The sequence below is a fragment of the Mirounga leonina genome, unplaced genomic scaffold (assembly GCF_011800145.1).
Source record: "Mirounga leonina isolate KUSES-001 unplaced genomic scaffold, KU_Mleo_1.0 Mir_129, whole genome shotgun sequence".
NCBI lineage: Eukaryota > Metazoa > Chordata > Mammalia > Carnivora > Phocidae > Mirounga > Mirounga leonina.
In genome coordinates this window covers 75,932,063-75,958,589 of record NW_023270323.1, presented here as the reverse complement: position 1 = coordinate 75,958,589, position 26,527 = coordinate 75,932,063, and the positions used below count along the sequence as shown (strand labels likewise).

General features: G+C 47.3%; 1 protein-coding gene across 2 annotated transcripts in view; it reads right to left on the bottom strand.

Moving 5' to 3' along the window:
- STK32B (serine/threonine kinase 32B) overlaps positions 1-26,527 on the bottom strand; it is a 380,744-nt gene that overhangs the window by 234,307 nt on the left and 119,910 nt on the right. For both annotated transcript variants that reach the window (XM_035005327.1, XM_035005328.1), the window contains exon 3: positions 23,652-23,803. In XM_035005327.1, coding sequence (XP_034861218.1) covers positions 23,652-23,803 — 152 coding nt within the window. The remainder of the gene's footprint in view (positions 1-23,651; positions 23,804-26,527) is intronic.

Below are 26,527 nucleotides of genomic sequence, written 5' to 3'. Positions count from 1 at the left end.
AACTTGCCCAAGGTCACACTGATTCCTAGTAGAACTAGGATGCCATTTCAGGTTTCCCATTTGCCAAAGGCCAAGCTCTTTCCACAATTCTAAACCAAAGGATTGTTGCCATTAGGGGACATACTAAGCTGAGGCTAAATAAGTTAATTTTTTAAAAATCACTTTATTAAGGTGTGATTGATATGTAAAAAGCTGTACCTACTAAATGTATACAACTGGATGAGTATGGGGATAAGTACACACCTGTGATATCATCACCACCATTAAGGACGTAAATATATCCACCACCTCCCAAAGTTGCTTCCTACTCAGCCTATGATGATGATGATGATGATGTATGTGTGTTAAAAACACTTAACATAAAATCTACCCTCTTAGCAAATTTTAAGTCTACAACACAGTATGGTTAGCTATAGTTGCTGTACTATAAAGTGGATCTCCAGAACTTATTTATCTTGCAGAGCTGAAATTTTGTACACTTTGGCCATCACCTTCTCATTTCCCCTTGGTCCAGCCCCTAGAACCACCATTCTACTCTCTGCTCTATGAGTCTGACTTTTATTTTTTTATTATGTTCAGTTAGCCACTGTATAGTACATCATTAGTTTTTGATGTAGTGTTCAATGATTCATTAGTTGCATATAACACCCAGTGCTCATCACAACACGTGCCCTCCTCGTGTGAGTTTGACTTTTAGATTCTACATGTAAGTGAGAACATACGTACTTGATTTTCTGTGTTTGGCTTATTTCATTTATCATTGGTCCATCCATGTTGTCACCAATATCAGGATTTCCTTCTTTTTAAAGGCTGAATAATATTCCAGTGTGTGTGTGTGTGTGTGTATCACATTTTCTTTATCCATTCATCCATCAATGCAATTTAGGTTGTTTCCATACTTTGACTATTGTGAATAATGCTGCAAAGAATAGGGGGTGCAGGTATCTCTTCAAGATTCTGATTTCAATGATTTTAGATAAATACCCAGAAGTGAGAATATAGGATCATATGGTAGTTCCATTTTTTATTTTTTTGAGGAATATCCATGCTATTTTCCATGATGTCTGCACCAATTTACATTCCCATCAACAGTGTACAAGGGTTCCCCTTTCTCCACACCCTCACCAACAATTGATATCTATTTCATTTTTAAATAGTAGACAACCTAATAGGTGTGAGATGATTCCCATTGGGGTTTTCATTTGCATTTCCCTAATGCTTAGTAACATTGGGCATTTCTTCATATACCTGTTGGCAATCTGTATGTTTTCTTTGGATAAATGTCTATTCAGGTTCTCTACCCATTTTTAAAATAGGATTTTTTTTTCTATTTAGTTGTAGGAGGGCCTTATATATTTTGGATATTAACTCCTTATCAATTCTATGGTTTACAGATATCTTTTTCTATTTTGTAGGTTGCTTTTTCTGTTCCATTGGTTTATGTGTCTGTTTCTGTGTCAGCACCATATTGGGTTTTGTTTTTGTTTTGAGAGAGAGAGAGAGGGAGAGAGAGAGAGAAGGCAGGGGGTGGGATGTGCAGAGGGGGAGGGAGAAAGAGAATCTTAAGCAAGCTCCATGCTCAGCATGGAGCCCAATGTAGGGCTTGATCCCATGACCCTGAGATCATGACGTGAGCCAAAATCAAGAGCCAGATGCCTAACCATCTGAGCCATCCAGGCACCCCTAGCACCATATTGTTTTGATTATTATAGCTTTGTAATATCGTTTGAAATCAGGAAATATGATGCCTCCAGCTTTGTTCTTCTTGCTCAAGATTTCTTTGACTATTAGAGTTCTTTTGTGATTGCATATGAATTTTAGGATTATTTTTCTATTTCTGTAAAAAATGCCATTGAAATTTTGGTAAGGTTGCATTGAATTTGTAGGTCACTTTGGGTGGTATGGACATTTTAACAATATTAAGTCTTCCAATCCATGAACATGGGATATCTTTGCATTTATTCATGTCTTCTTTAATTTCTTTCATCAGTGTTTTATAGTTTTCAGTGCACACATCTTTCACCCTCTTGGTTAAATTTGTCCCTATGCATTTTCTTTTCCTTTTGATGCAATCATAAATAGAATTATTTTCTTAATTTCTTTTTTGGACAGTTTGTAGCCATTGTGTAGAAATGCATCTGATTTTGTATGTTGATTTTGTATCCTGTAACTTTTTAAATTCATTCTGACAGTTTTTGTGGAGTCTTTAGGGGTTTCTATGTATAGGATCATGTCATCTGCAAACAGAAACAACTTAACTTCTTCCTTTCTGATCTGCATAACTTTTATTTCTCTTTCCTCATTAATTGTTCTCTTTCCTCATTAATTGTTCTATTTAGATTTCCAGTATTGTGTTGAATAAAGGTGGTGAGAATGAACATACTTGTCTTGGTCCTGATCTTAGTGGAAAAACTTTCAGTTTATGACCTTTGAGTATGATCAACTGTGGGCTTGTCATATTTGACCTTTGTTATGTTGAAATACATTCCTTCTATATTGAACTTGTTGATTTTATATCAAGAAAGGATGCTGAATTTTGTCAATGCTTTTTCTGCATCTATTGAGATGACCATGATTTTTATCCTTCATTCTGTTAATGTGGTGTATCACATTTATAGATTTGTGGGTGTTAAACCATCCTTGCATCCCAAGAATAAATCCCACTTGATCATTGTATATGATCTTTTTAATGTGCTGTTGGATTTGGTTTGTAATTTTCTTTTCTTATAGTGCCCTTATCTGGCTTTAGTATCAGAGTAATGCCAGCCTTGTGAAAAGAGATTAGAAGTGTTCCCTCCTCTTCATTTTTGGAAGACTTTGTGAACACTGGCGTAATTCTTCTTTAAATGTATGGTAGAATTCACTAGTGAAGGCATGTGGTCCTGGGCTCTTCTTTGCTGGGAGGTTTTATTCCATCTCCTTACTTGTCTTTGGTCTGTGCAAATTCCCTATTTCTTCATGATTCAGATTGGTAGTTTGTGTGCTTTGAGAAATGTATTCATTTCATCTAGGTTATCCAATCTGTTAAGGTATAGTTGTTCATAGTAGCCTCTTATGATCCTTTGTATTTTTGTGGTATCAGTTGTAATATCTCCTCTTTATTTATAATTTTATTTATTTGAGTCTTCTTTTTCATAGTCTAGGTTTGTCAGTTTTATTTTTTCAAGTCAGTTTTATTTTTTCAAGAAACCAACTCCGTTCCATGGTTCTTTTTTATTGTTTTGTTAGGTCTCTATTTGAATTATTTCTGCTCTGATCTTTATTATTTCCTTCCTTCTGCCAAACTTTGGACTTAGTTTGTTATTTTTTCTTAGTTCCTGCAGGTTAACATTGTTTATGCGAGATCTTACTTTTTTCTTAACATAGACATCTACTGCCATAAAACCCCCTTTGAACTGCTTCTGCTGCATCGCTTAACTTGTGCTGTGTTTTGTTTCCATTTTCATTTGTCTCAATATATTTTTTAATTTCCCTTTTGGTTTCTCTTTTGACCCACTGGATGTTTGGAATTCTGTTGTTTAATTTCTAGGTATCTGTGAATTTTTCTCCCATTACTGATTTCTAGTTTCATACCATCATGGATGGTAAAGGTACTTCATATGATTTCAACCTTACTAAATTTGTTGGACTTGTTTAGTGGCCAAACACATGGTCCTCCTGGAGAACGATTCATGTGTGCCTGAGAAGAATAAACAAGTCAGTCCCATAATGAGCCACAAAGCCAGAAGCTGAAATCAACATCAGCCAAGTTAATTTGGCACCAAGCTCAGTTGTCCATTCCCAAGATGAACAGTAATAGCTGAATCTGAACTAAATTGCCTAAAGAAGAGTCCTGAAATAACAAACACTGGGGGTAGAAGGAACGAATAGCTCTGTGGCTAAAGTGCAGGTACCACACCTTGCAGATCCTCCATTTGGGGAATGCAAGCCCCACATCTAAGGACAGATCCATATTTCTTGCTGGTCAGCTTAAGCAACAGAAGAAGATGGGCAGCCATACCGGCTTTCCCCCAAAAGTGCCCCGTACGGGAGAACTTTCCTTCCTTTTCACACCCTTCCTCATACTTTAAGACTAGGGTACAATTAACCGAGAGGGTAAAGCTGGCATCCCAATCACTGAGCAGCACATGTGGATCTCAAACAGAACTTTTCCCAAAGCAAGATGTTGGGCTGACAATTTCCTCAGTGGAAACCCACAGGACTGAGATCTCCCAAGGCTAGGCAGGGTGCAAGAATGCTCACTGCACCCTCAGACCAAAGTGTCCCCCTTGAGCAATGTTGCCTTTCTGGACAGCAGGGAGCTCATGCCCATCTCCAGAATATCACTAAGAACACTGTTGGTCTCTCTCCTCCCCACTCACTTACATCTCCCTAAAAGGGTAGGAGACGCCCATCCAATTGGTCAGACTCTGACATTCATCTGCTGGGTTTCAAAAAAGCAAGCCTGTGTGTATCTTCCTGTTGGTTATTCCTCCATCCACAGAGTCCCAGAAAGGGATCTGGCTTTTGCTTCCTGCACCCATCCAATATGCACCACCTGGTGCTGAGGGACTCAGCAGCTCAGTAGTTTCAACCGTGGCTGCACCTTAGAATCATCTTTCAAGTCACTGATGCCTGGACCCTGATCAACTGACATCCCATTGAGTGGGGTCCCAGCACCCATAGTAAAGCCACCTCAATGATCTGATGTTCAGAGGTGCCATCTGGTTAAGTATACTCAGGGTCTGCTCACCACAACTCTTCCTATTTCTGCAGCTACCTCTGAGTTCATGGATCCCTGCATCTAGATGAACTGGAGGAAGAAGTCTCCATTTTTGGCCTCAAGCCCAAGCCAAACTTTGCAAACCTGCTTTTGGCAGGATCATGCAATGAGGTGTGGGGGTTCTGCCAATGTATTAATAAAGTAGCACTTGCCCATCTGGCTCAGCATCCCTGTGGACTGCTCCATCATCACCCCAACCCTGGAGGAGAAAAGCAGTATGGGAGGACCAGGGCACCATGGCTCCCTCACAAACTGCGTGGGACAATTACAAGCACTTTAAAAACAGAATAGCTTATTTCAGTGCATCTTGGCCAGTTTCACAGGTGAGGTTAGGTAGCTCATGACATAAATGTAGAAAACAAAATGATAAAAATAGAGAGAGATTTGGGAACAAGGAATTTCAATGTCAAGTAGAAAGTAAGACAATTTTTAAAAGGAGATCAGAGAAATGCAGACCAAAACAAAGCGGGAAATGAACACAAACATTGAAGAATGAATGTTGTTTTAACGTGTCAAGAGATCAAGCATTGTGTCACTTAATAACATACATTTAAAATCTAAGAACTAGGGCGCCTGGGTGGCTCAGTCAGTTAAGCGTCTGCCTTCAGCTCAGGTCATGATCCTAGGGTCTTGGGATCGAGCCCCACATCGGGCTCCCTGCTCAGCAGGGAGTCTGCTTCTCCCTCTGCCTGCTCTCCCCCCATCACTCATTCTCTCTCTCTCGCCCTCCCTCTCAAAAATAAATAAAGTCTTTTAATAAAATAAAATCTAAGAACTAGATATTAGTCCCATTTTACGGATGATACATTGAGCCTCAACAGACTGTCCTGCAGCCAGTGACCTGGGACTCAAATTCAGGCCTGCCTGTCTGGGGGTTCTCTAGTCTCACAGTGCCATGTGGCCTCTCTAACGTGGTTTAGCTCTGAGCTAGAGGACATGACACAGCCAGACACACAATTTCCATTATCAGAATGAGAAAGCATTCCAGCTCCTCAGAAAAAGCAAACATTTTTCTAAGCACTAACTTCAAAAAAGGCATAATTCAGGTGGAGTCAGGAAAGGCTTCGCAGGGGAGTAGTGGGCAGGGTTTTGTGATGCAAAAAGGAGCTCACCAAGTGAACAGGTGTAGGAGGAATTCGGAGAATTGGAACAGCACAGGCAAATACCTGGACAACTGTCTAAAACCACCTGATGGCGGAGCTTGGCTCCAGGGAGCCCAGTGCTTGTGGCATACCATGTGACATTAACTAATTTAATAACGTCGTAAAGCCTAGTCAGGTTGGACAACCAGAGCAAAGTGAGAAGAAAATTTAATTTAAAGGAGTGGAATAAAATCTTATTACAGCGGGCTCCACTAATTTGGAACATGCAGTAATTCAGAGAGGTAAAACAGAGCATTGGAGGAGCTGATTTATACTGTAAGCAAGATTGGAGGTGGAGCTGATGTATAATGTAAGCAAGATTGGAGGCACCATTTCAAAACCACATAGACTAGTCATTGGTTTTCAAATATTCAGGAGTGCATGGTCACATAGCAACAAAGACATGCTAATGACAAACACTTAATATATTCATTGAAGTAGGTCTCCATAGTACCGCTCCTGTCTACGCCTTATTAGGCTTTCTACCTTCTGCACAGTATTGATGTACATAGGCCTGACTCACTTGGACTCTTTCTGTACGAATAACCACCTTGCATCCTTAATTAAAATGACACTCATTGCATGCCCCTGACTTTAGCGGGCCCTGGGGTAGAGAAGGGCAGCCCACTCCAGCAAGCTGAATTCTACTACCCCATAAAGGATCTCCGTAGGCCCAAGACTCCTTCAAGATTAACATCCAGACACAAAACCTGTAACTGTCTCATGGTTCATCAGAAATCTCATTACTGGGCGCCTGGGTGGCTCAGTTGGTTAAGCGACTGCCTTCGGCTCAGGTCATGATCCTGGAGTCCCAGGATCGAGTCCCACATCAGGCTCCCTGCTCAGTGGGAGGTCTGCTTCTCCCTCTGACCCTCTTCCCTCTCGTGCTCTCTGCCTCTCATTCTCTCTCTCAAATAAATAAATAAATAAATAAAAATCTTTAAAAAAAAAAAAAAGAAATCTCATTACTCCCAGTACAGACCTCGAGGGTGTGGACAAAATGGAAATTGTCAGAGTGGTTTAGGCTGATCTTCCCTCTCGCTGTACCTCAAACCAAAGTACCTAATTAGGAGGGAAAGCAGGATTAACTACCTCTGTATCAACGCTGTGCACGGCAGGAATGTTAAACCAGCCTGACACCAAGATCTGCCATTGTGTCTCCCACACAACCCACTCCACCTAAATGAAAAGTGAGGACATGGTGTGTACATGTGCTGTGAAGGCTAAGCTCTTGAGCCTGTGCTCACATCGTCCCTCCGCCTAGGGCTTCCTGCTTCCTCTTTCCTGTCTCCTGAAATCCTGCCTCTTCTTTAGGCTGGAGTACAATGTCATCACCCCTTGGACTGTCAGGATGAAATGTGGACCATGGAGCTGATGGTGCTGGGGCAGGAGTGTGGGGCCCATTCTAACCCCTCACTCCTGCCAAACTGACCATTCCCCCACAGGGTGAAGTTCAATGCTTTCTTCTTCTTACCCTGCAGGACCCAACTCCAATATCCATTCAGAAAGCTTTCATTAAGGGGTGCCTGGATGGTTCAGTCTGTTAAGCATCCGACTCCTGATTTCAGCTCACATCATGATCTCAGGGTTGTGAGATCGAGCCCCATGCTGGGCTCCATGCTGGGTGTGGAGTCTGCTTGGGATTCTCTCTCTCCCTCTGTCCCTCCCACCCGCCTGGTCTCAGCCTCTCTCTCTCAAATAAATAAATCTCAAAAAAAAAAAAAAGAAAGAATGACCAATAATCTTCTTAAAAAGATCAGTCTTATTGGTAATCAAAGACAATGTGTACTAAAACCACTAGAACATACCATCCAATTTGCTGCGAAGGAGGTGCAAGAGGCCATTCCTACAGATTGCTTATCAAGTGGTCACATTCTAAAGTGCAATTTCTCAGTATATTCCAAACACCTTTTGACTTCTAGGAATTAATATTTTAAGCAAATAATCAGAGATGCAAAGTTTTAAAATCATCATAATCGCTAACTTTGAGATTTAACCATTGTTGGGCACCATGCCCTCATTATGCCTAGATTTCGTGAGGTTCCCTCTCTGGGAAGTAGGAACAGTCCATCCTGAGAAGTGCTTAGGGTGACACAGAAGAGCACAGGTCAACCACTGTAAAGAGAAACTGACAGGCAGCAGGAGTACAATGTATTTTAGGTATTGCTAGTACTGTCACTCTTATTTTCTGGAAAACAACAACACATGTTCTACCATGTGCACAACACGGTGGGACCTATCCCAGGTGGGACAACACACTGTTGGTAAATTTATTAACACAATCGACCATACTTCTAAGTCAGGAAAACCAAACATCTGAGCCTCTTGATAATTCTTCAAAAGGTATCTGATGAAATTCAGAATCAATTCCAAAGATAAAAAACAGGGAACCAGGAATGAAAGGACAACTGTTACCGATGCAACCAAATAAAGGAACTAGTTAAGAGGTGTAACTATTGGAAAAGTAGAATCTGTTCACTCTTCAATCACTCATTCATTCTAACGGCATTTACAGAGTAAATTCTTCGTGACCAAGTTCCAGTGGCTGAGAAACACTGCATTCACTTTGGAGAAGGAAGTAAATGGGTAACGGAGCAGATAAATAAACAGAATATTTTCTGATGGTGACGAATTCTCTGAAGAAAGGGATCAAGGGCGGTGAGAAAGAGATGGAAGGATGGCAACACAGCCATCTTTCCCCTACACATTCCCCCTCTCCCTCCAGCAACCAAAGGGGCTCCACAGAGTTCAGCCTGAAAACTGCTGGTCAGTCTACCTACCCCTGTGTCTTGTAGCAAGGTGAGACCAAGAGGAAGAGCAGTGATGACAGAGGGTCAACCCCAGACAGCGGGTGATCTATGTGTCTGGGCGCCCCCTACCAGCTCCGCCCTGTATCATTCCCACAGGGCCTTGTAATGGACCAAGGCCCATCAGCAGCATAAGCTCTCTACTTGCCACACTCCCCACCACTCCCTGATGCCCCTCATACCCAATTCCTTCATTCACTTCTTATCTGCCTGCCCCTGCAAGCATCTGAATGTTTAAGTCCTGATGTGGCATAGCTCTTGGGCCCAAGAACCTAAGGGTAAGACCCATTTCTGAAGCCCACCTGCTCATGGAACAAAACCAACTGAGGTCCTGGCAGGCTGGGTGCCTGCTGCTTCCAAAGAGGTTTGAATGGGAGGAAGGGAGAAGCACATCTGCCTTGGTGCCTACCATTATTGTGGGTGTTGCTGATAATCCTGATCAAGAGCAATGCTGCTCCCCACCCCGACCCTGTGCAGGGGAGCACTGTGCTTATCTGCACTTGGATCGAGTCCTAGCTATGCGTTCATTCCCGGCATTCCCCACATGAGTTCTTCCTTATGTTTTCTCACTTTGTAATAATAAATCTTGCATTGAATTTTTAAAACTTTGTGATAGTGGCTTTAAGTACTTTTTAGAACTATAGGGTGGGAAAGGATGAAAGAAAGAAGAGAGAGGGATTGGGGGGAGGGGAGGAGAAAGAGTAAGACCCTTGCAGAGTGGTACCTGGCCCACAGCAGGCTCTCAGCATCAGTGTCCCTGAGACTGTGGACCGTGTATTGCAGGTGCTGCCCATGAGATGATCCTGGTGCTTTGGCATGGCACTGAATGCCATCAGTTGCAGAACAAGAAGTCTACTCACTCCCATTCCTATTGCACTTCCATCCTGATTATAACAAGGAGAAAGTCTGGCTTTGATGCTGGCCTGTCTTCAACATTCTCCCACCACCTGAAGTCTCCATTTCGAACAATGAAAGACCTGGCCTCAAGTTCACAACCTCAGCAGACAACAGTACTTAGCTAGAATTTAATGACACTGTGTACATTTTGTGGTATATATTCGGGGGTAATACCAAGCTTTTAAGATCATATTCATTTACATAAGAAACCAAGTTGATATAAAAATATTAAGTCTGTAACATGCAGATACAAAAATGATGTGCATGTGACCATGAGGGACTGCGAGGCCTCTCCAGCTTCCTTCTCCATGACCTCACAGAATCATTTCATCATTAGAAAGTGGATAATCATTTTGCAGGGTCATTTCAACAACTGTTTCGCTGGTTGAAAAGGACTGGGGCATGCCAGGTTGCTGGCATAGGAGGGAAGATGTGGGGGAAGTGAGACAGCAGCCCAAGGGCTGGAGTAACATAATCTGGTAGAAATATGTTTTATAAAGGCCCCATTTCCCTCTTTAGTGCGAGCAAATGGCCTCAGACCTATCTTGCAGAACAGAGTGGCAAATGAAAGGTGCATGCCCTGTCAATCAAAAAAATGCAATTCTGTAATGAATGGTGGAGAAAATAATTAAAATAAACGCTGAAAAGGATTTCTGAGAGCAAGAAGCATTTAAGTGCATTGTTCTATTGCTCTGGCACATATGTTTGCTTTTTAAACTCAGCATGTTATGGGAGTGAATTATCATGCGTGCAGTGTGTGGTGCTGTACTAGGAGCTACGGATGAAGACATGAAAAGTCATGGTCCCTGCCTTCAAGGACCCACTGGGGAGGACACGTGGCTCCCCTCTTCCTTCCAAACTTGCCTCCCTCTTTTCTCTTTCATCTCTTGAGAATCTACCATGCCCTAAGCCATGGAATGGGTGCAAACATCCAATTCCACATAACCAATATATTATCAAGGGCCTACATATGCTTACTACTGTTTTAAGTGCTTTAGACATTCTGAAAAAAAGTCTACAAAGAAATGAGCAAACACGCTAACATCAGAGACAGAAAAGCACCACGGCTTATAAGTAAAACAGGACAGCATGGAAGGGAAAGCCCGGAGCTGCATGAAGCTGATGGTCCGGGACTGCCTCTCATGAACAAACCAGGTGTGCCCCCTCTTTCAAGATGCTCAGATGGGAAAAGTGCAGGACTGCACAAGCACAAGCCATGTGCTTGCTGCAGGAAGAAGGATTTCTGCCTCTGGGAGGAGGTGCTCAGCAGGGAGGGCTCTGAAGGATGAGGCAGCCTTTGTAAGTATGCAGTGCAGTCCAGTGTGTCAACAATCCAGCAAACACATCTGGCTTCGGAGTCAGCAGACTTCCTGAAATCCCTTCTTGCACATCTGTCCGATGAACAGGGGTCAAAATACTGACTTCCCACCTTGATGGCCCCACGATGCCAGGGAAATTACCTCCATCCTCCACATCTCTGTCGTGTCATCTACAGACCAAGCTAACCACTGCATTCTTCCCTTCTCCTTTGCATGGGAAGAAGGCCCATGGTCTACTGGAGGGAAGGGGCAGGGAAGCATGGAGGGTGAATGAGTCCACTCTTGCAGAGGTGAAGTAACACAAGCAGAGAGCAAAGTCCAACAGCACTGTGGAGTCAGGAGGTGCAGAGGGGAAAAATGGCCCACAGTGCCCTGGGAAGGGACCCCGCCCCCCATACCTGTGACCCAGGGCGGCACAGCCAGAGCCTTAGAAAGAGCAGTGGCTGGGGGCACATCTTCAGGGGCAACAGGCAGGGGATGTAGTGGTGGGGAACAGGGGAGATCAAAAGGCCCGACCTTGACCTTCCAGGGCCCTGGGGACCAGGCTGTTGTAGGAGGATGTGAAGACATGACGGTCCCCCAGCAGGTGCGCAGAGCAGAGGTCTGGGGGATTCAACAGCGGGAAGCATCACAGCGGTTCCTGGTGATGGATGTTCTAAGAAAATACCACCATTTTGGATATAAGGCCTTGTAAATCCCTGCCCTTTATGGCCAATGTAGCTTTTAAACTGATATTGTCATTTACTGTCACCTCTGCAACGGTTCTCCCAGCAGAAACACCAGGGGCCATTTATCACTAAGCATGCTTTCCTGAGAGCAGACATTTACCACAATCTGTTTTCTGGTCTCTACTATCTGGACATACTTCTTGACTTCCTGGGCCCTCAAGGCCGCTGGTTGAGTGGGGAGCATGCCCAGTGTTCTTCCCTGACCCCTGTGGTGTCTGTCACTGGCCTGGGACACAGCCTTTAGCAGGCCACTTGGGGAACAACACTCTTTAACCATTAATGTGCCGCCTTTTATTTTACAAATTGAGATTTATTTTCATTAAACCCACTCTTTTGTTGTTGTTGTTGTTTAGTTTGATCACATAGTCTGGGTCATGCCTCTCTGCTTATCAAAGCTAGTTGTGCTTGGGCCCAGTTCTCAGCCCACAAAGCAGCCTGTGGGTTGTCAAATCTCAGACTCACAGAGCAGGAGACACGATCTAGGCTCCTGGCTGTCAAATGGATAAGCAGCAAAAAACTCTTCCTTAAATGAAACCATGTAGGAGTAGGGAATGCAGAAAAAGGCAGGACGGATTCAACCCCATCAACCCCAGTGACCCCTAAAGAACTTCCTGGACCCCCTAGGGCTCTGAGGAAACCAAGGGAAAACCAGCAGACACAGTCCAAGGCTTTCCGTCCACAGCTGAGAAAATTGCAGGCCAGAGAAGGATGGCATCAAATTTCCAGTTAGTGGCTAAGATCCCAATGGCAGGTCTGTTTTCCCTGTGGAATTCCTTCAGGATTTTAGGCAGTTTTATGGCATCAGCAAGAAAAATGAAGACAGTGCCATGTTCTAGAAAGTTCTAGGCTCTGTAGTCAGGCTGGGCGTGAATCTCAGCTCCAGCCCCTACTCACTGTGGGGTCTGCACAATCAACCACTCAGCTTCTGGGTGCCTCAGTTTCTGCATCTGTAGAAGATGCAGGGGAGCCATGGGGAGCTGCTGTGAGCATTCAGTGCCATGATACCCAGAAGGTGCCACTTCCTCAGGGGCATCCCTGATGCCACAAAGGGATGCCAAGGTCCCCTTACTTCTCAGTTCCAGAGTTCTGTGCTTCCTTCTCAGAACTTGCCAGAATCTTGAATTATATGCATTTGTATAATTATTTGATTTTTGCCTCTCTCCCTACCTAGAATGGGAAAGAGGACATTCCACGCGGGTGAGGCCATGTCTATTTTGCTCTGCACGTACCACCAGCACCTAGGACAGTGGCCGGCATGGAATGGGCACATCATAAATACGTGCTGAGCAAATGAGCTCATGAACCCAAAGGCACTGTGGCATGTGGCATTGTGGTGCAGTCTAACGCATGACCCACTGAGCCTCCCTCTGCCTCAGTAGTATGTGCAAAATGGAGAAGCAGAGCGCCCACCTGACAAGGCCCTGGTGAAGAATGAATAATTTACATAAAGCACTTAGCACAATGCCAGGGACCCAGCAAGTGCTTAATAAATGTTAGTTATCAGAATCAACACCACAGTTAGCCATCAGAATATAAAAGGTCTCCTTCCTTCTCCAGCTTCACAAACTTACTCTGGATCAGAAGTACGGAGGTGAAAACACCACTTGTTCAGTCAATGCACAGAGTAGCAAAATAATTTCTACTGAGTTTAGAGGACTAAAGGGTTCACCTTTGGTTTCAGTTTCCAGGCCAGGGTGGGTCAGTGTGAGTGAAAAACCAAGGGAGCTGGCCATGTATGGCTCCCTGTGTGATATCCCTAGAGAAGGGGATATTTGCTCATTCAGTTCATCCATTCAACAAGCACTAACTGAGCATCTACTGGATGCCAAGACATGTTTGTGAGCCCTGGGAACAGAGCAGTGAAAATGCAGGCAGGAGTCCCTGCCCTTGTGGAGCCACCCTTCCTTCGTGTGCATGAAGCAAACACAGAAAATAAACTGTAATCATCCAGACAGTATGGTACTGGCACAAAAATGGACACACAGATCAATGGAACAGAATAGAGAACCCAGGAATGGATACTCACCTCTATGGTCAACTAATCGTCAACAAAGCAGGAAAGAAAGTCCAATGGAAAAAAGACAGTCTCTTCCACAAATGGTGTTGGGAAAATTGGACAGCCACAGGCAGAAGAATGAAACTGGACCATTTCCTTACACCACACACAAAAATAGACTCAAAATGGTTGAAAGACCTAAATGTGAGACAGGAGTCCATCAAAATCCTAGAGGAGAACAAAAGCAGGAACCTCTTTGACCTCGGCCGCAGCAACTTCTTGCTAGACACATTTCCAAAGGCAAGGGAAACAAAAGCAAAAATGAACTATTGGGACTTCATCAAGATAAAAAGCTTCCCCACAGCAAAGGAAACAGTCAACAAAACCAAAAGACAATCTACACAATGGGAGAAGGTATTTGCAAATGTCTTATCAGATAAAGGGCTAGTATCCAAAATCTATAAAGAACTTGTCAAACTCAACACCCAAAAAACAAAAAAGCCAGTCAAGAAATGGGAAGAAGACATGAACAGACATTTCTCCAAAGACAACATACAAATAGCCAACAGACACATGAAAAAATGCTCCACATCACTGGGCATCAGAGAACTACAAATCAAAACCACAATGAGATATCACCTCACACCAGTCAGAATGGCTAAAGTTGACAAGTCAGGAAATGACAGATGTCGGTGAGGATGTGGAGAAAGGGGAACCCTCCTACACTGTTGGTGGGAATGCAAGCTGGTGCAGCCACTCTGGAGAACAGTATGAAGGTTCCTCAAAAAGTTAAAAATAGAGCTGCCCTCTGACCCAGCAATTGCACTACTAGGTATTTACCCAAAGGATACAAACGTTGTGATCTGAAGGGGTACATGCACCCCAGTGTTTATAGCAGCAATGTCCACAATAGCCAAACTATGGAAAGAGCCCAGATGTCCATCGACAGATGAATGGATAAAGATGTGGTATACACACACACACACACACACACACACACACACACACAATGGAATACTACTCAGCCATCAAAAAGGGTGAAATCTTATCATTTACATCAATGTGGATGAAACTGGAGGGTATTAGGCCGAGCGAAATAAATCAATCAGAGAAAGACAATTATCATATGGTTTCACTCATAGGTGGAATTTAAGAAACAAAACAAAGGAGCATAAAGGAAGGGAGGGAAAATAAAATAGGAAATCAGAGAGGGAGACAAACCATAAGAGCTCTTAGCTTTAGGAATCAGACTGAGGGTTGCTGGAGGGGAGGTGGGTGGGGGGATGGGGTAACCGGGTGACGGGCATTAAGGAGGGCATGTGATGTGATGAGCACTGGTGTTACATGCAGCTGATGAATTACTGAACCCTACCTCTGAAACTAACGATACATTATATGTTAACTAATTGAATTTAAATAAGTTAATCAAAAAAGAAAAGAAGCAAGAGAAGTACATAATAGGCATGGTGTGTTGTAAGGTGTAATGTGTCATAGCAGATAAAGCAAAGAAGAGAGCTAGTGGACTAGGGACAGCCAGGGCAGAGTTTTAAATTTGGTGGTCACAGAAAGCCTCAAATAAAAGGTCACATTTGATCAAGATCAGAGGGATGTGAAGGGCTGTGCCTGCAGGTGGCCAGAGGAGATTATCCCAGGCAGAGGGAGGCTGAGAGTGGAGACCTGAGTGGGGTGGGGAGGGCAGGTGTCTGGCTGGGGGAAGAACATCGGGGAGGCTGCCATGTGACTTCCAAAAACTTGGAGGAACAAAGGCGCTGCAGCTTCCAAGTTAATTAAGCTCACTACAGCAGGTAAGCACTCCCCATTAAAATGTACTACATTCCAATGCAATGCTTGTGTCTCTTTGGATGTGAGCTTAACACAAAACTGCCGGGTGGTTAAGCATCCGCCAGCTTTGTCTGCAGCCCTCACGGGAATAACCAGGCTCCCTGCCTCCCACCAGAGTTTCATGCATATAAACCTTTCAAAGGATTTACAGGTCATTAGCCATATTTCAGTTTTTATCAGAAGGAAGTATAATAAGGTACATCTCCCCAACAAATGATCATTTCCACAGGGCTTTTGTCCACTGGATCTCATTTGCTTTGGCCTCCACAAAGCACGGAAGTGGGGCGCCTGGGTGGCTCAGTCAGTTAAATGTCTGCCTTTGGTTCAGGTCATGATCCTGGGGTCTCTGGATCGAGCCCCAAGTATGGCTTCCTGCTCAGTGGGGGGTCTGCTTCTGCCTCAGCTCCCCACACCCGCTCCTGCTCTCTTACTCACTCTCTCTCTCTCTCAAATAAATAAAATAAAATAAATATAAAATTAATTAAAAAAACCGAGGGAGGGAGCTACTGTCCCCATTTTGCAGATGAAGAAACTTGAGGCTTTCCAACAACACCATCCTAGGAAGGGAAGGACCTTTTCCCACTTCCCACTTCCTGTCCAGCGTACAGGCACCACATTCCTCCTTCCATTCCTCCTGAAGCATCCCTCTCCTTGAGGGCGGAGCTCATCCCTGGCTCATCTTCACATGTGGGAGGCTCACCCCCAGTCCCAGCTCACAGATGTTGGGTTTAGAGACAGCAAAGGCTTTGCTGCTAGATCTGGGACTGTCAGGGTTATGCTGGAGCTCACACTGGCTCACAGGAGTAGTTTTTCAGAAGAGTAGATTTTCAGAAATTTTGCAAGCTGGTTGACATCATGTTGTCGGTTTGAATTCAACCATGTCTTAGTCCGTTTGGGCTGCTATGACAGCATACCATAGACGGGTGGCTTATAAACAGCAGAAATTTCTTTCTCATGGTCCTGGAGGCTAGAAGCTCAAGTCGAAGACAGATTTGGTGTCTGGCAAGAGTCAGGTTTCTGGTCCCTAGATGGCATGTTATGGTGTCCTCACACAGCAGATGGGGAAGGGAGCTCTGTGGGCCCTCTTTTATAAAGGCACTAATCCCATTCGGGAGGGCTCCACCCTCATGACCTCATCACCTCCCAAAGGCTTCATCTCCCGATATCATCCCATTGGAGGTCAGGCTTCAACATATGAATTTGGGGAAGACACAAATATTCAGTCCACAGCAAGCCCTGACATGGAAATCAGCTAACTCTACAATTCAAGGCTTGCTGTCTTTCCCCGGGACACAGGTTGTTAAGGATTTATTTACTGCTATGTTATTGCTTCTAATCCCAATGCTGCCTCCTGTTAGCTATGTAGCTTTGCACAAATTATTTAGCCCCCTGGTCCTCAGTTTCTCCAACTGTAAACTGGGAATAGTAACACCCATCCCATGAGATGCTTCTGAGGATTAATCAAGATATATAACAGGAAAAGAGCCATGCAATGTAGGTGATCCATAAAGAGTGGTGTTACTAATATTATCAAGCATTGAAGAAGTGTGGGATGAATTTGGTAAATCCCCATGGGCCAAGGAGACTCCTAATTACAGAAAAACACATGGAAAACATCAGAGCAGTCAGAAATGGGCATAAGAAGGTGTCGTGGTGGGTCAGGAGATGAGGAGAGCAGAGTACCCCAAAGACCAACAGCAGGTCTGAGGTAAGTCTTTGCTCTTCCAAATGACCTTGGGCAAATCCCATGCCCTTCCTGATTGATTGCAGGATCCCCCATTCACCCACAGGGATTGCCTGATACACCAGGGCCCGTGCCCCGGGCCCAGCCCCACCTTCCGTGCTCCCTGTGTTTGCACGGCACGACCTCTGTCTCCTCACCGGGCAGTCCAAAATTTTGGAAATCTGTCATCTTGAAAGCACAAGCCAGAAGTTATGAGTGATGTTAACAAGTCCTAGAATAGTAAAGTTTGTGAAAAGGATCCTGGACAAGACAGCATCACATCCTGCCCCCTTTATTAAGGCAGTTTCCATGGTGATGGAGCTTGAAGAGGTTATTACGTACTGGGAAAACCCCATGAGCATTTTCCATCTGTGTGTCCGGGATGGACCAGGAAATCACCCAATCCCAAGGACATGGGGGACATGAGTAATCTATATATTTTTTAAATTATCCCAGGACCCCAAAGGACAGTGGCTACTCAAGATGTCAGGAAGAGAGCAGGGGAGCACGTCAACTATTGGCTTAATGTCTGTCCTCTCACATCTGCAAGCTCTGTGAAGACAGAGAGTGACTCTGGCTCAGTGTTCTGTTTCCGATGCTGGCACGGTGTTTGCCATATCGCATGCCAGCCCTTAGCATGGCATGCATGAACTTCCTGGCCATCAGACGCTGGGAATACAGAGATGAATAAGATTTGGCCCATCCCCCAAGCAGCTCCCTCCTGATGGTGGCAACAGACCCGCAAGCAGATAAATGTGACTGAGCTGCCTTGTTCGATAAGAGAGTCCAGGAGAATGCACTCCCAGTTGGGGGCACGTCTGGCAGTGCCGAAGAAGCTCGATGGCGGACGTGAACCTGGCCTATAAATTTCAAGAGGGCAAGGTTCTCTTCATCCCCGTACCCTGAGAAAGTAAGACAGTACCTGATACACAATAAGGGTCCAGTACATGCCTATTTAATGAATGGATACTTGAGGGAGGAGAAGCAGAAGTTCTCACAGTGAACAAAGGGAGACAGTGTTCTAGGAGGGAGAAACGGCTTGTGCAAAAGCCCGAGGGATGAAGACAGCAAGACGAATGACAGGTGCCATTCGTCAGTTGGTTGGGTTGGAACAAAAAAATGGAGCAAGATGGTAGCAGAGGTTGGTGTGAGCAGGAGAGACGCGGGGTCACGGAGAGACATGAAGTCTGTGGGTGTGGGGACGCCACTGCTGGGTTCTACATAGAGAGATGGCAACCTCAGGTTTGCACTTTGGCAAGATTCGCCCAGTGCCATGGGCTCAATGTTTGTGTCCTCCCCGACCGAAAGCCATATGCTGAAACCCTAGTCCCCAGTGTGATGGTATTTGGAGATGGGGCCTCTGGGTGAGAAGTAGGCTATCAGGTGGAGCCCTCATGATGGGATTAGTGCCCCTTTAAGAAGGAACGACAGAGGGGCACCTGGGTGGCTCAGTCGTTAGGCGTCTGCCTCCGGCTCAGGTCGTGATCCCAGGGTCCTGGGATCGAGCCCCGCATCGGGCTCCCAGCTCAGCAGCAAGCCTGCTTCTCCCTCTCCCCCCCCCCCACTTGTGTTCCCTCTCGCTGTCTCTCTCTCTCTCTGTCAAATAAATAAATAAAATCTTTAAAAAAAAAAAAAAAAGGAAGGAACGAGAGAGAGAGAGAGAAGGAGCGCTTTCTCCCCCTCACCCCATATGAGGACCCAGCAGGAACACTACCACCTGCCCACCAAGAAGACGGTCACCAGACCCTACCATGCCGGCATCCTGACCACCACTTCCAGCCTCCAGAGCGGTGAGAAATACACTTTGTTGTGTACACCGCCTTATCTATCAGAATCCAGGATGGCAGCCCGAAATGACTAGGACACCCTAGTAGGGCAGAGTGGTGATGGACAGCGGGGGCTGAATATCAAAATGCCAGGTGGGAGGCTGTAGCAATAGTCAAGGCCAGCGATGATTACTTTTATGGAAATGAGGCTGCTCAGCAACTAGGGATTGTTCGGGGCTTTTATCCTTCATCAAAGGTTCCCGGGGGGTGGAGGCGGCGGGGGTGCCAGTCTCTGCCCTCCCCCCAAACTCCTTCCTGCCCCCCTCCTTCAGTCAGAGCAGCCCCACATTTAAACACCTTACACAGTTAACTTTGGTCAAAGTCTCTGCACTTACAACCTCTAATTTAAGTGGTTCTTTCTTGGCTCAGAGTGGTGCGCTGAGATCTGTGTCTTGACTCGGGCCATCGCTACTCAGGGAAGCTTCTAGAAACACACACTGGCTATGAGGACTGTCTGAAATGATTGCAGGTTGTCTGTCCTCAACCTCTCCTGCCAGGTATTCATTTCCACAGTGACTTCAGTGGTTAAACGGGCAGGGGAGGCACCTGAGCAATTTTAAATGAAACATTTTAACAGCTAGTCTAGTAAATGTAGGCAATCCGGTAAGCGGAAATGGGTTTTGAAAATGAGAATGGGGGACTAAGTGAGTTGTGCAAGCAACGGAGGCCTGCCTGAGTGAGCAGTGCTAAGATGGTCAACACTACCTCCGGTCCTCCATCCAGTGGCCGCCTCTTGCCCGGGACCGTGCGGGCACCTGCTCCCTAGGACCCATCTGGTCCTTCCAGCCGCTATATGGCATAGTATCCTTCTTTTCCCATTTTACAAGGAAGGGAACTGAGATGCAAAGAAGAGAATCAATTTGCTCTTGAGGCCTCTATATTCCATGACCTGGCAGGCTTCAGCCCCAGAAGCTCATTTTCCCACAGCTCTGCAGACTGGAAGCCTGAGCTCAGGGTGCCCACGTGGCCGAGTTCTGGTGAGAAGCCTCCTCCTGGCTTCTAGACAGCAGCCTTCTTGCTGCGTCCACACGGGGCGGAGAGACACTCTTCATCTTCACAGGCCACCCTCTGTTCTGTTCGGCGCCCCACCCTAATGACCTCATATCACCTTAATAGCCACCTGAAGGCAGTCCCCAGATACGGTCACACTGGGGAATAGGGCATCAATATATGAATTGGGGGGCGGTGGGTACTCGGTTCAGTCCATTGCAGCCTCGCAGAGTGTTAAGAGGCAGGGCTGCCATGGGAACCCAGGGGGTCAGACTCAGAGCCCGAGTGCTGAAACACCCCCCCATCCCTCCTGCCCTCCTCTTCCCCACCTCTCTCCTGCCCTCCTCACCCCCCCTTCCAGCTCTCCAGGGCTCCTGCTAATGCACCACCTTCACCCTCCTATGGGTGTGATTTCTCGTTCCTTTTCCCTTTGTCCCCCGAGTCTGAAGCCCTAGAGAGCAAAACAGCAGCACTTTAGAACAGGTGAAAGGACTGCTCTTGACGACAACTTGGATCATCGCAGGCTTAGGAGCACACATCATTCATTCCTCAAAGGCAAAACCGCCGTGCAAATCATCAATGCCCAGCCTTCGCCCTGCCAGTTACAGAGCACGTCAGCAAAAAAGCAGAAGAGGCACGGTGAGGATTTCCAAGGCTGCAATAATTCACCCTCCTTGTAATGAGATGAAAAGCTGACATATAATTAATGCAAAGCGGCGGCGTTCTTATGAACCCATCAAGCAATTCCCCACTCTGCTCCCTTCCAGCAGGGGCAGAGAGATGGCCAAACAGAGGCCTGGCAGGAGGGTCTCCGTGCAGGGGGCAAGGGCTGGGCCTTCTCACGGCAGCTGTGGGGGAGGGGCTGGTGCCAGACAGCCTGGCTTCGGTCCCATCTCCTCCACTTACTCGCCGTGGGACTCAGTTAACCCATCTGTATAATGGAGACAATAATATTAGGATGACACTGGGAAACCAGCGAGGCTGTTAAGAGGACTAGGGAAGTTAGGGATACTTATCAGTAAATGTTAGAGGTCATTTGCCTACAAAACTGAAAACCTCAGGGCACAGTGGGATGGTGTTGAGTTTGAATCACAGTTCGATTGATTCAGGCAGGCAATGAGCTGCTTTGAGCCCTGCTTTCCTCCTCTGAGGAAGGGAGCCCACAGCCCTCACCTTGCAGCAGGTGATGGGCTCCGACCACCCGGCAGGCACGCTACGGTTTCCCAGAAACAGGCTCCAGTCTCCCTCTGCGGGTCTCCATCTCCTCCCTCATTCTGGGTTCCAGAGACGCAGGTGGGACCCACCTCCTGCCCCTCCCCCACTGCTTCGGGAATGGGCATGTGATCCGAGCCAGGTCCATCCCCCCATGCCCTTCATCCTCTGCTGGGGTTGTTGGGCTACCAGAGGTCAGAGCAAGCAGCAGTCAGCGAGAGCCACGGTAACCCCAGGGGGAAAGCCAGAGAGAGGCAGAGAGACCAAAGCCACAGGAATTCTATACCTCTTCACCATAAAACCCGAGAAATTCTGTTTTGCGCTGAAGCCAGTTTAAGTTTCTGCCCCCGTAGCTGGATAAATCCTGAGCCATACCGTGTGCGAAGGAAGTGCTCACGACTGACCAACGGACTGAACGGCACTTCACCGCTGTTCGCTCAGAGCCAGCAGGGACACTGTCCATCTGTCTATCACATAGTCCCAGACGCACGGACTTATAACCTCTTACAGTGGGAATATTTTCATTTACAGAAAACATACCTTCCTATCCCTCCCTCTCAGCTCATTCTCCAAACAGCCCTGGCAGTAAGCCAGAGCATTAGTTTTCTTTTCTTTCTTTTTTTTTTTAGAGTGAGGGTGGGGAGGGGCAGAGGCAGAGGGAGAGAGAGAATCTCAAGCAGGCTCCACGCACAGCGCAGAGCTTGACACGGGGCTCGATCTCACGACCCTGAGATCATGACTTGAGCCAAAATCAAGAGTCAGACCTTTCACCAACTGAGCCACCCAGGCGGCCCAGCTAGGACATTATTATCATCATTAATGGGTGACAGTTCGAGATGTGACTCCAAACTCTGGCAGCCGTTCACTCCCTCTTGCTCACAATGGGGACACAATGCCATGGGGCCCAACAACTGCAGAGAGCTCCCTCCCTTACCCCTTGCAGTCCCGTAATCATGGGTGTGTGACATTAACCCCTGTCTAGGCACATAAACAGCATGGAAAGGCGGTGCCTTCAGAGGGGCCGCTCCAACCTAACCCCCTCCTTCAACACGCATCACGCGTCTGGGCGTGCATCCAGACCCCTTGCTCCACGCTAAGGAGTCCCCTGGAAGGGGTTATTTCCCACAAACCACCGAAGTGTTTGGACCGCTGCCTGGAGACACAGAGAACTTGCACTTGTTTCTCAGGCTCGAGCTTGTAACACAGAGTTAGGCTTGTCCCCATGGAGACGCCCAGGTGTGAGGCGTCTGCCAGGCGTACTGTGGTTTTCCCAAGCAGGACAACGCATGTTGCCTTGGTATATCACCCTTATTCGGGGTGCCTCTGAGCATGGAGAGCAATGGAAATAATGGGTGGTAGCCTATTAGGAATATGCACTAGACTAGACTTTCCCATGGGGGGGTCACTAATGATGCTCAGCTGAGGTGCAGAATGAAACGGCCAGAATGTGTTTCCTAGAACAGCGTGTTCTGTCCCCTTCAACAAAACCAAGCTCCGGGAACACTGAGCAAGCACCTCCTCTAATATGTCTGTGACTGTGTCAGACTCCCAGAAACAAAGAACCAAGAGAGCCCCTGCCTTCAAGGAGCAAGCGATTCCTTGGTAAGCCCAGAGATTTGGGTTCGGGCTCACTGTGGGAAAGGCTGTGCTGGGTGGGTCAGGCACAGAGCAGATGGAGACGGTGAGGGGCACTCAGCTGGCCTGCGGGTTAGGGAAGGCTCCTGCCCCAAGTGCCTCCTAAGCTGGATGAAAGGAGTGTGCGGGATTCGCTTAGAGGAAGTGAGCACAGTGCGGTGCGACGCAGGGTGGAGGGGAGATGCCGGTGGAAATTTCACGGAGAGGAAATGTCATTGCAAGGGCACAGGGGCAGGTAACCACCAGCAGGTGGCATTTCAAGGATGCCAATTTAAAGCAGAGAAAATAGCCGGGATGGGATGCAGAGAAAGTTCTAGAATATGGATCATGGCCTGCCTTATGGGCCAGATTCAGAACTTGGAATTTAGCCTATCCATACTGGCCAGCCATCCTGAGGCCTTCTTGCCATCAACACTATGGGTGACAATTTTTAAAAAGCTAAAGTCTCTTCTATTTGGCTTTCTCTTATAGCATCCCGCATGTTTCCTCAGAAATACAAAAGCCTTCTCTTCAAAATCTATTTTCAACTCTGATTCGTCAGGTAAGAGAACAGAATTAAAATTAGAAGTGAGCAGATGCTTCCAGATTTCATGAAGGAATGTACTCCACAAAAGATCCATCAGAGAACGTAACTCTACAGAATATTCAAAAGTGTCTGCATCCAGAAAGTTTCACTTCTCTCTACCAGGCAGAAGCTCCCTTTCAGCAGAGTGGGCTTTGCACGTGGCTCCGCGGTGAGGATGCCCCCGGAGCCCGGCATGCAATCACTCACCACAGGTTGACCAAGAAAGGGTGCTCCAGCCCCTGCATGATCTGGAGTTCCCGGAACACGTTCCGAACCTCGTCCCTCTCGATGCATTTCTGCTTGTTCATGTACTTCATTGCGTACATTTTCTTCGTGTCTCGCTTCTGCACAATGCATACCTGAGTAACAGCCAAAGGGGAGAACATTCAGGCCAACATTTACCAAAAGGGAAAAAAAAAAAAAAAAAGGCGGCCCCTCCCTGCACTTCGACCTCTGGGTATAAACACTCTGTTCTGAGAAGTTGCTAGCAGAGCGGCTCTGGCCATGCCACAACCTCTCCGCATCCTGTAAAACCGAGGAGTTGGACCAGATCCACCTGTTCCTCAGACACCTACTCGAAGCATTAGCTGTGTGCTAAGTGCTGGAAAAGGAGCTGCAGGTACAGGAGACGGAAGGGGCAGCCGTGCCCTCAAGGGGTGCACAGATCGGGAGGAAAACAGACAAACGCACCAATGTCCGCAGCGCGGAGGCACATGCCATGGGTGCCCACTGTATCCGCTGGCCCTCCCCACCTGAGCGCACCCCTGCCTGCTAGCCTGGCTTTTCTCTGCTCAAGGACTCTCTCTGCCATCAGTGCCCACTTGCTGCCCAGGCAACAGGCCGGCGATGCCAGAGAACCAAGGCCGGCAGGGCAGCATCTGTACCCCAGGACTCTCGCCCGTTCCGCGGGGTAAGTCTGAGAAGTGGCCCACGGGGCACCGCCTGGACGGCACACCCTTTACTGGCAGTCTTCCTGCCTCCCCTCCCCTGACTCACTTCCCAACTCACCTCCCCATGCTGTTTTCACCTCTCCAGTGCCCTGACTCGAGTCCTCACCTTGCACCCTGCTCCCAGGGATCCCCAATCTCAGGCACTGGGGGAGCAAGGGCGGAGCGTGACGCCATGATGGCAGCTCCTGGGTACCGAGCACTTTACTGAGGGCCAGACGCTGAGCAAATGCTCTCCCTGACGATCCACTCAAGGGCCTCGCCAATAAATCTTCCGTCTTCCCCCAAGCACAGGAAGTGGTGGCCCTGAGCGTATTAATTCGTGCGCCCAGCATCCAACAAGCCCCTACGTGTCACGACAGAGTCAAACCCAGACAGTCTGACTCTGGAGGGAACCCCATGCCAGGGCCGCGGGGGCAGGTGGGAGGACGGGCCATCAGGGAGGGCTCCCTGGAGGAGTTTGTGCCAGAGCACGAGCACAGAAGGATGGAACAATGGGAAGGAAGAGGCTTCTAGGGAAACGGAAGAGTGTACAGGAGGACCTGGGGCCTGAGGACACGCAGCAAGGAGTGTGGTGTGGCGGGAGACGTTCGTGTGCACCGTGAACAGCTAACAGGGGCTGTATTAGCCAGTCCTCCCGAAGACTTGATGACATATTGGCCTTACTTCCTCAGGCCGCCATAACACAGAGCCACAGCCTGGGCGGCTTACCACAGGACGCCTACCGTCTCTCAGTTCTAGAAGCCAGAGGACCAAAGTCAAGGCGTCAGCAGGGCCATGCCCCTCTGAGGCTGCAAGGGAGGGTCCTTCCTTGCCTCTTCCGGCTTCTGGTGGCAGCCGGAGCCCCTGGGCATCCCTGGGCTTGCAGCAGGCACTTTGATCTGGCCTCTCTGTCTCGTGGCCTTCTCCCCTCTGTGTGTCTGCATCTCTGTGTCCAAATTTCACCTTCTTCTTAAGGATGCCAGGCATTGGATTCAGGGCCCACTCTACTCCTGTATGACCTCATCGGAACTAATTACATCTGCAAAGACCCAATTCCAAATAAGCTCCATTCTGAGGTTCCACGAGGAGGTGAATTTTGGGTGACACTATTCAACCCCGTACAGCTAGCTATTACTACGGTCCTCGCTTGTCAGATAAAGGGAGAGAGGCACAGGAAGGCTACAGACCCTCCTCACATCTCTGGACTCAAACCCAGACCCTGCCTCCCCAGCAGGTACTTTCCACCAACATACTTCCTCCCTGAGAACAGGGCACTCGAGACAGAAGGCCAGGGATAAGATCATGGGCCTGGACCCCCATCTCAGGAGCTTGGGGTCTTCTCCAGAGTACCACGTTGCTCCTCTGCTGGAAATCGGACTCCTTTTAGCTCTGACATGCCATAAATGTTTGAGGCAGATGCAAGACAATGGGGAGAGCCTGAACTCCAGCTCACGTTTCGCTTCTGCCTCCCTGAGTCCGTCTCCGGCTCTGTCTGAACGGAGTTAGCCAGGCCCACCCTGGACCCCTGGAGGGGGGAAACGATATGAGACTACAGGATACTGAGGAAGTAGAAGTGCCCAGCGTATCAGGGAGTGATAAATGTCCTGAATCTTAATGTCTTAAACAGCACATTTCATGCCCCCTCCAAAAGGAGGTTCTTCCAGGCAGTAAAATCACCGGCATGAGACTGAAGGTCCATGGGGTCACATTTCCTCCTGACCTGCTGGGGCGGTTGAGTGGAGCCCTCCACACTGCAGAACCAAGGAAGTGGGGATACTTGGGAGCAGCCCCCAGGCTTTGTCTCAGGCAGGTGGCTGAGGCACAGAGAATGGAATGAACAAAACCAGAGAGGAGGGGAAAGGCAGGGGAAGGGCAGCCTTAGTAACTGGTTGAGCAACTATTCTCAACAAGAGATGTCCACGTCCTCACCCCCAGAGCCCAGGAACGTGACCTTATCAGGATAAAGGGCCTTTGCAGATGTAATCAAGAGTCTTGAGATGAGATCGCTCTGGATTAGGGTGGGCTCTAAATCCAACCAGTGTCTTTATAATAAGAGAAAAGAAGCAAGAAGACCCAGAAGAGAGGGGGATGTGACCGTGCAGGCAGAGCTGGGAGAGATGACACATCTACAGACCGAGGAACCCCGAGCATTGC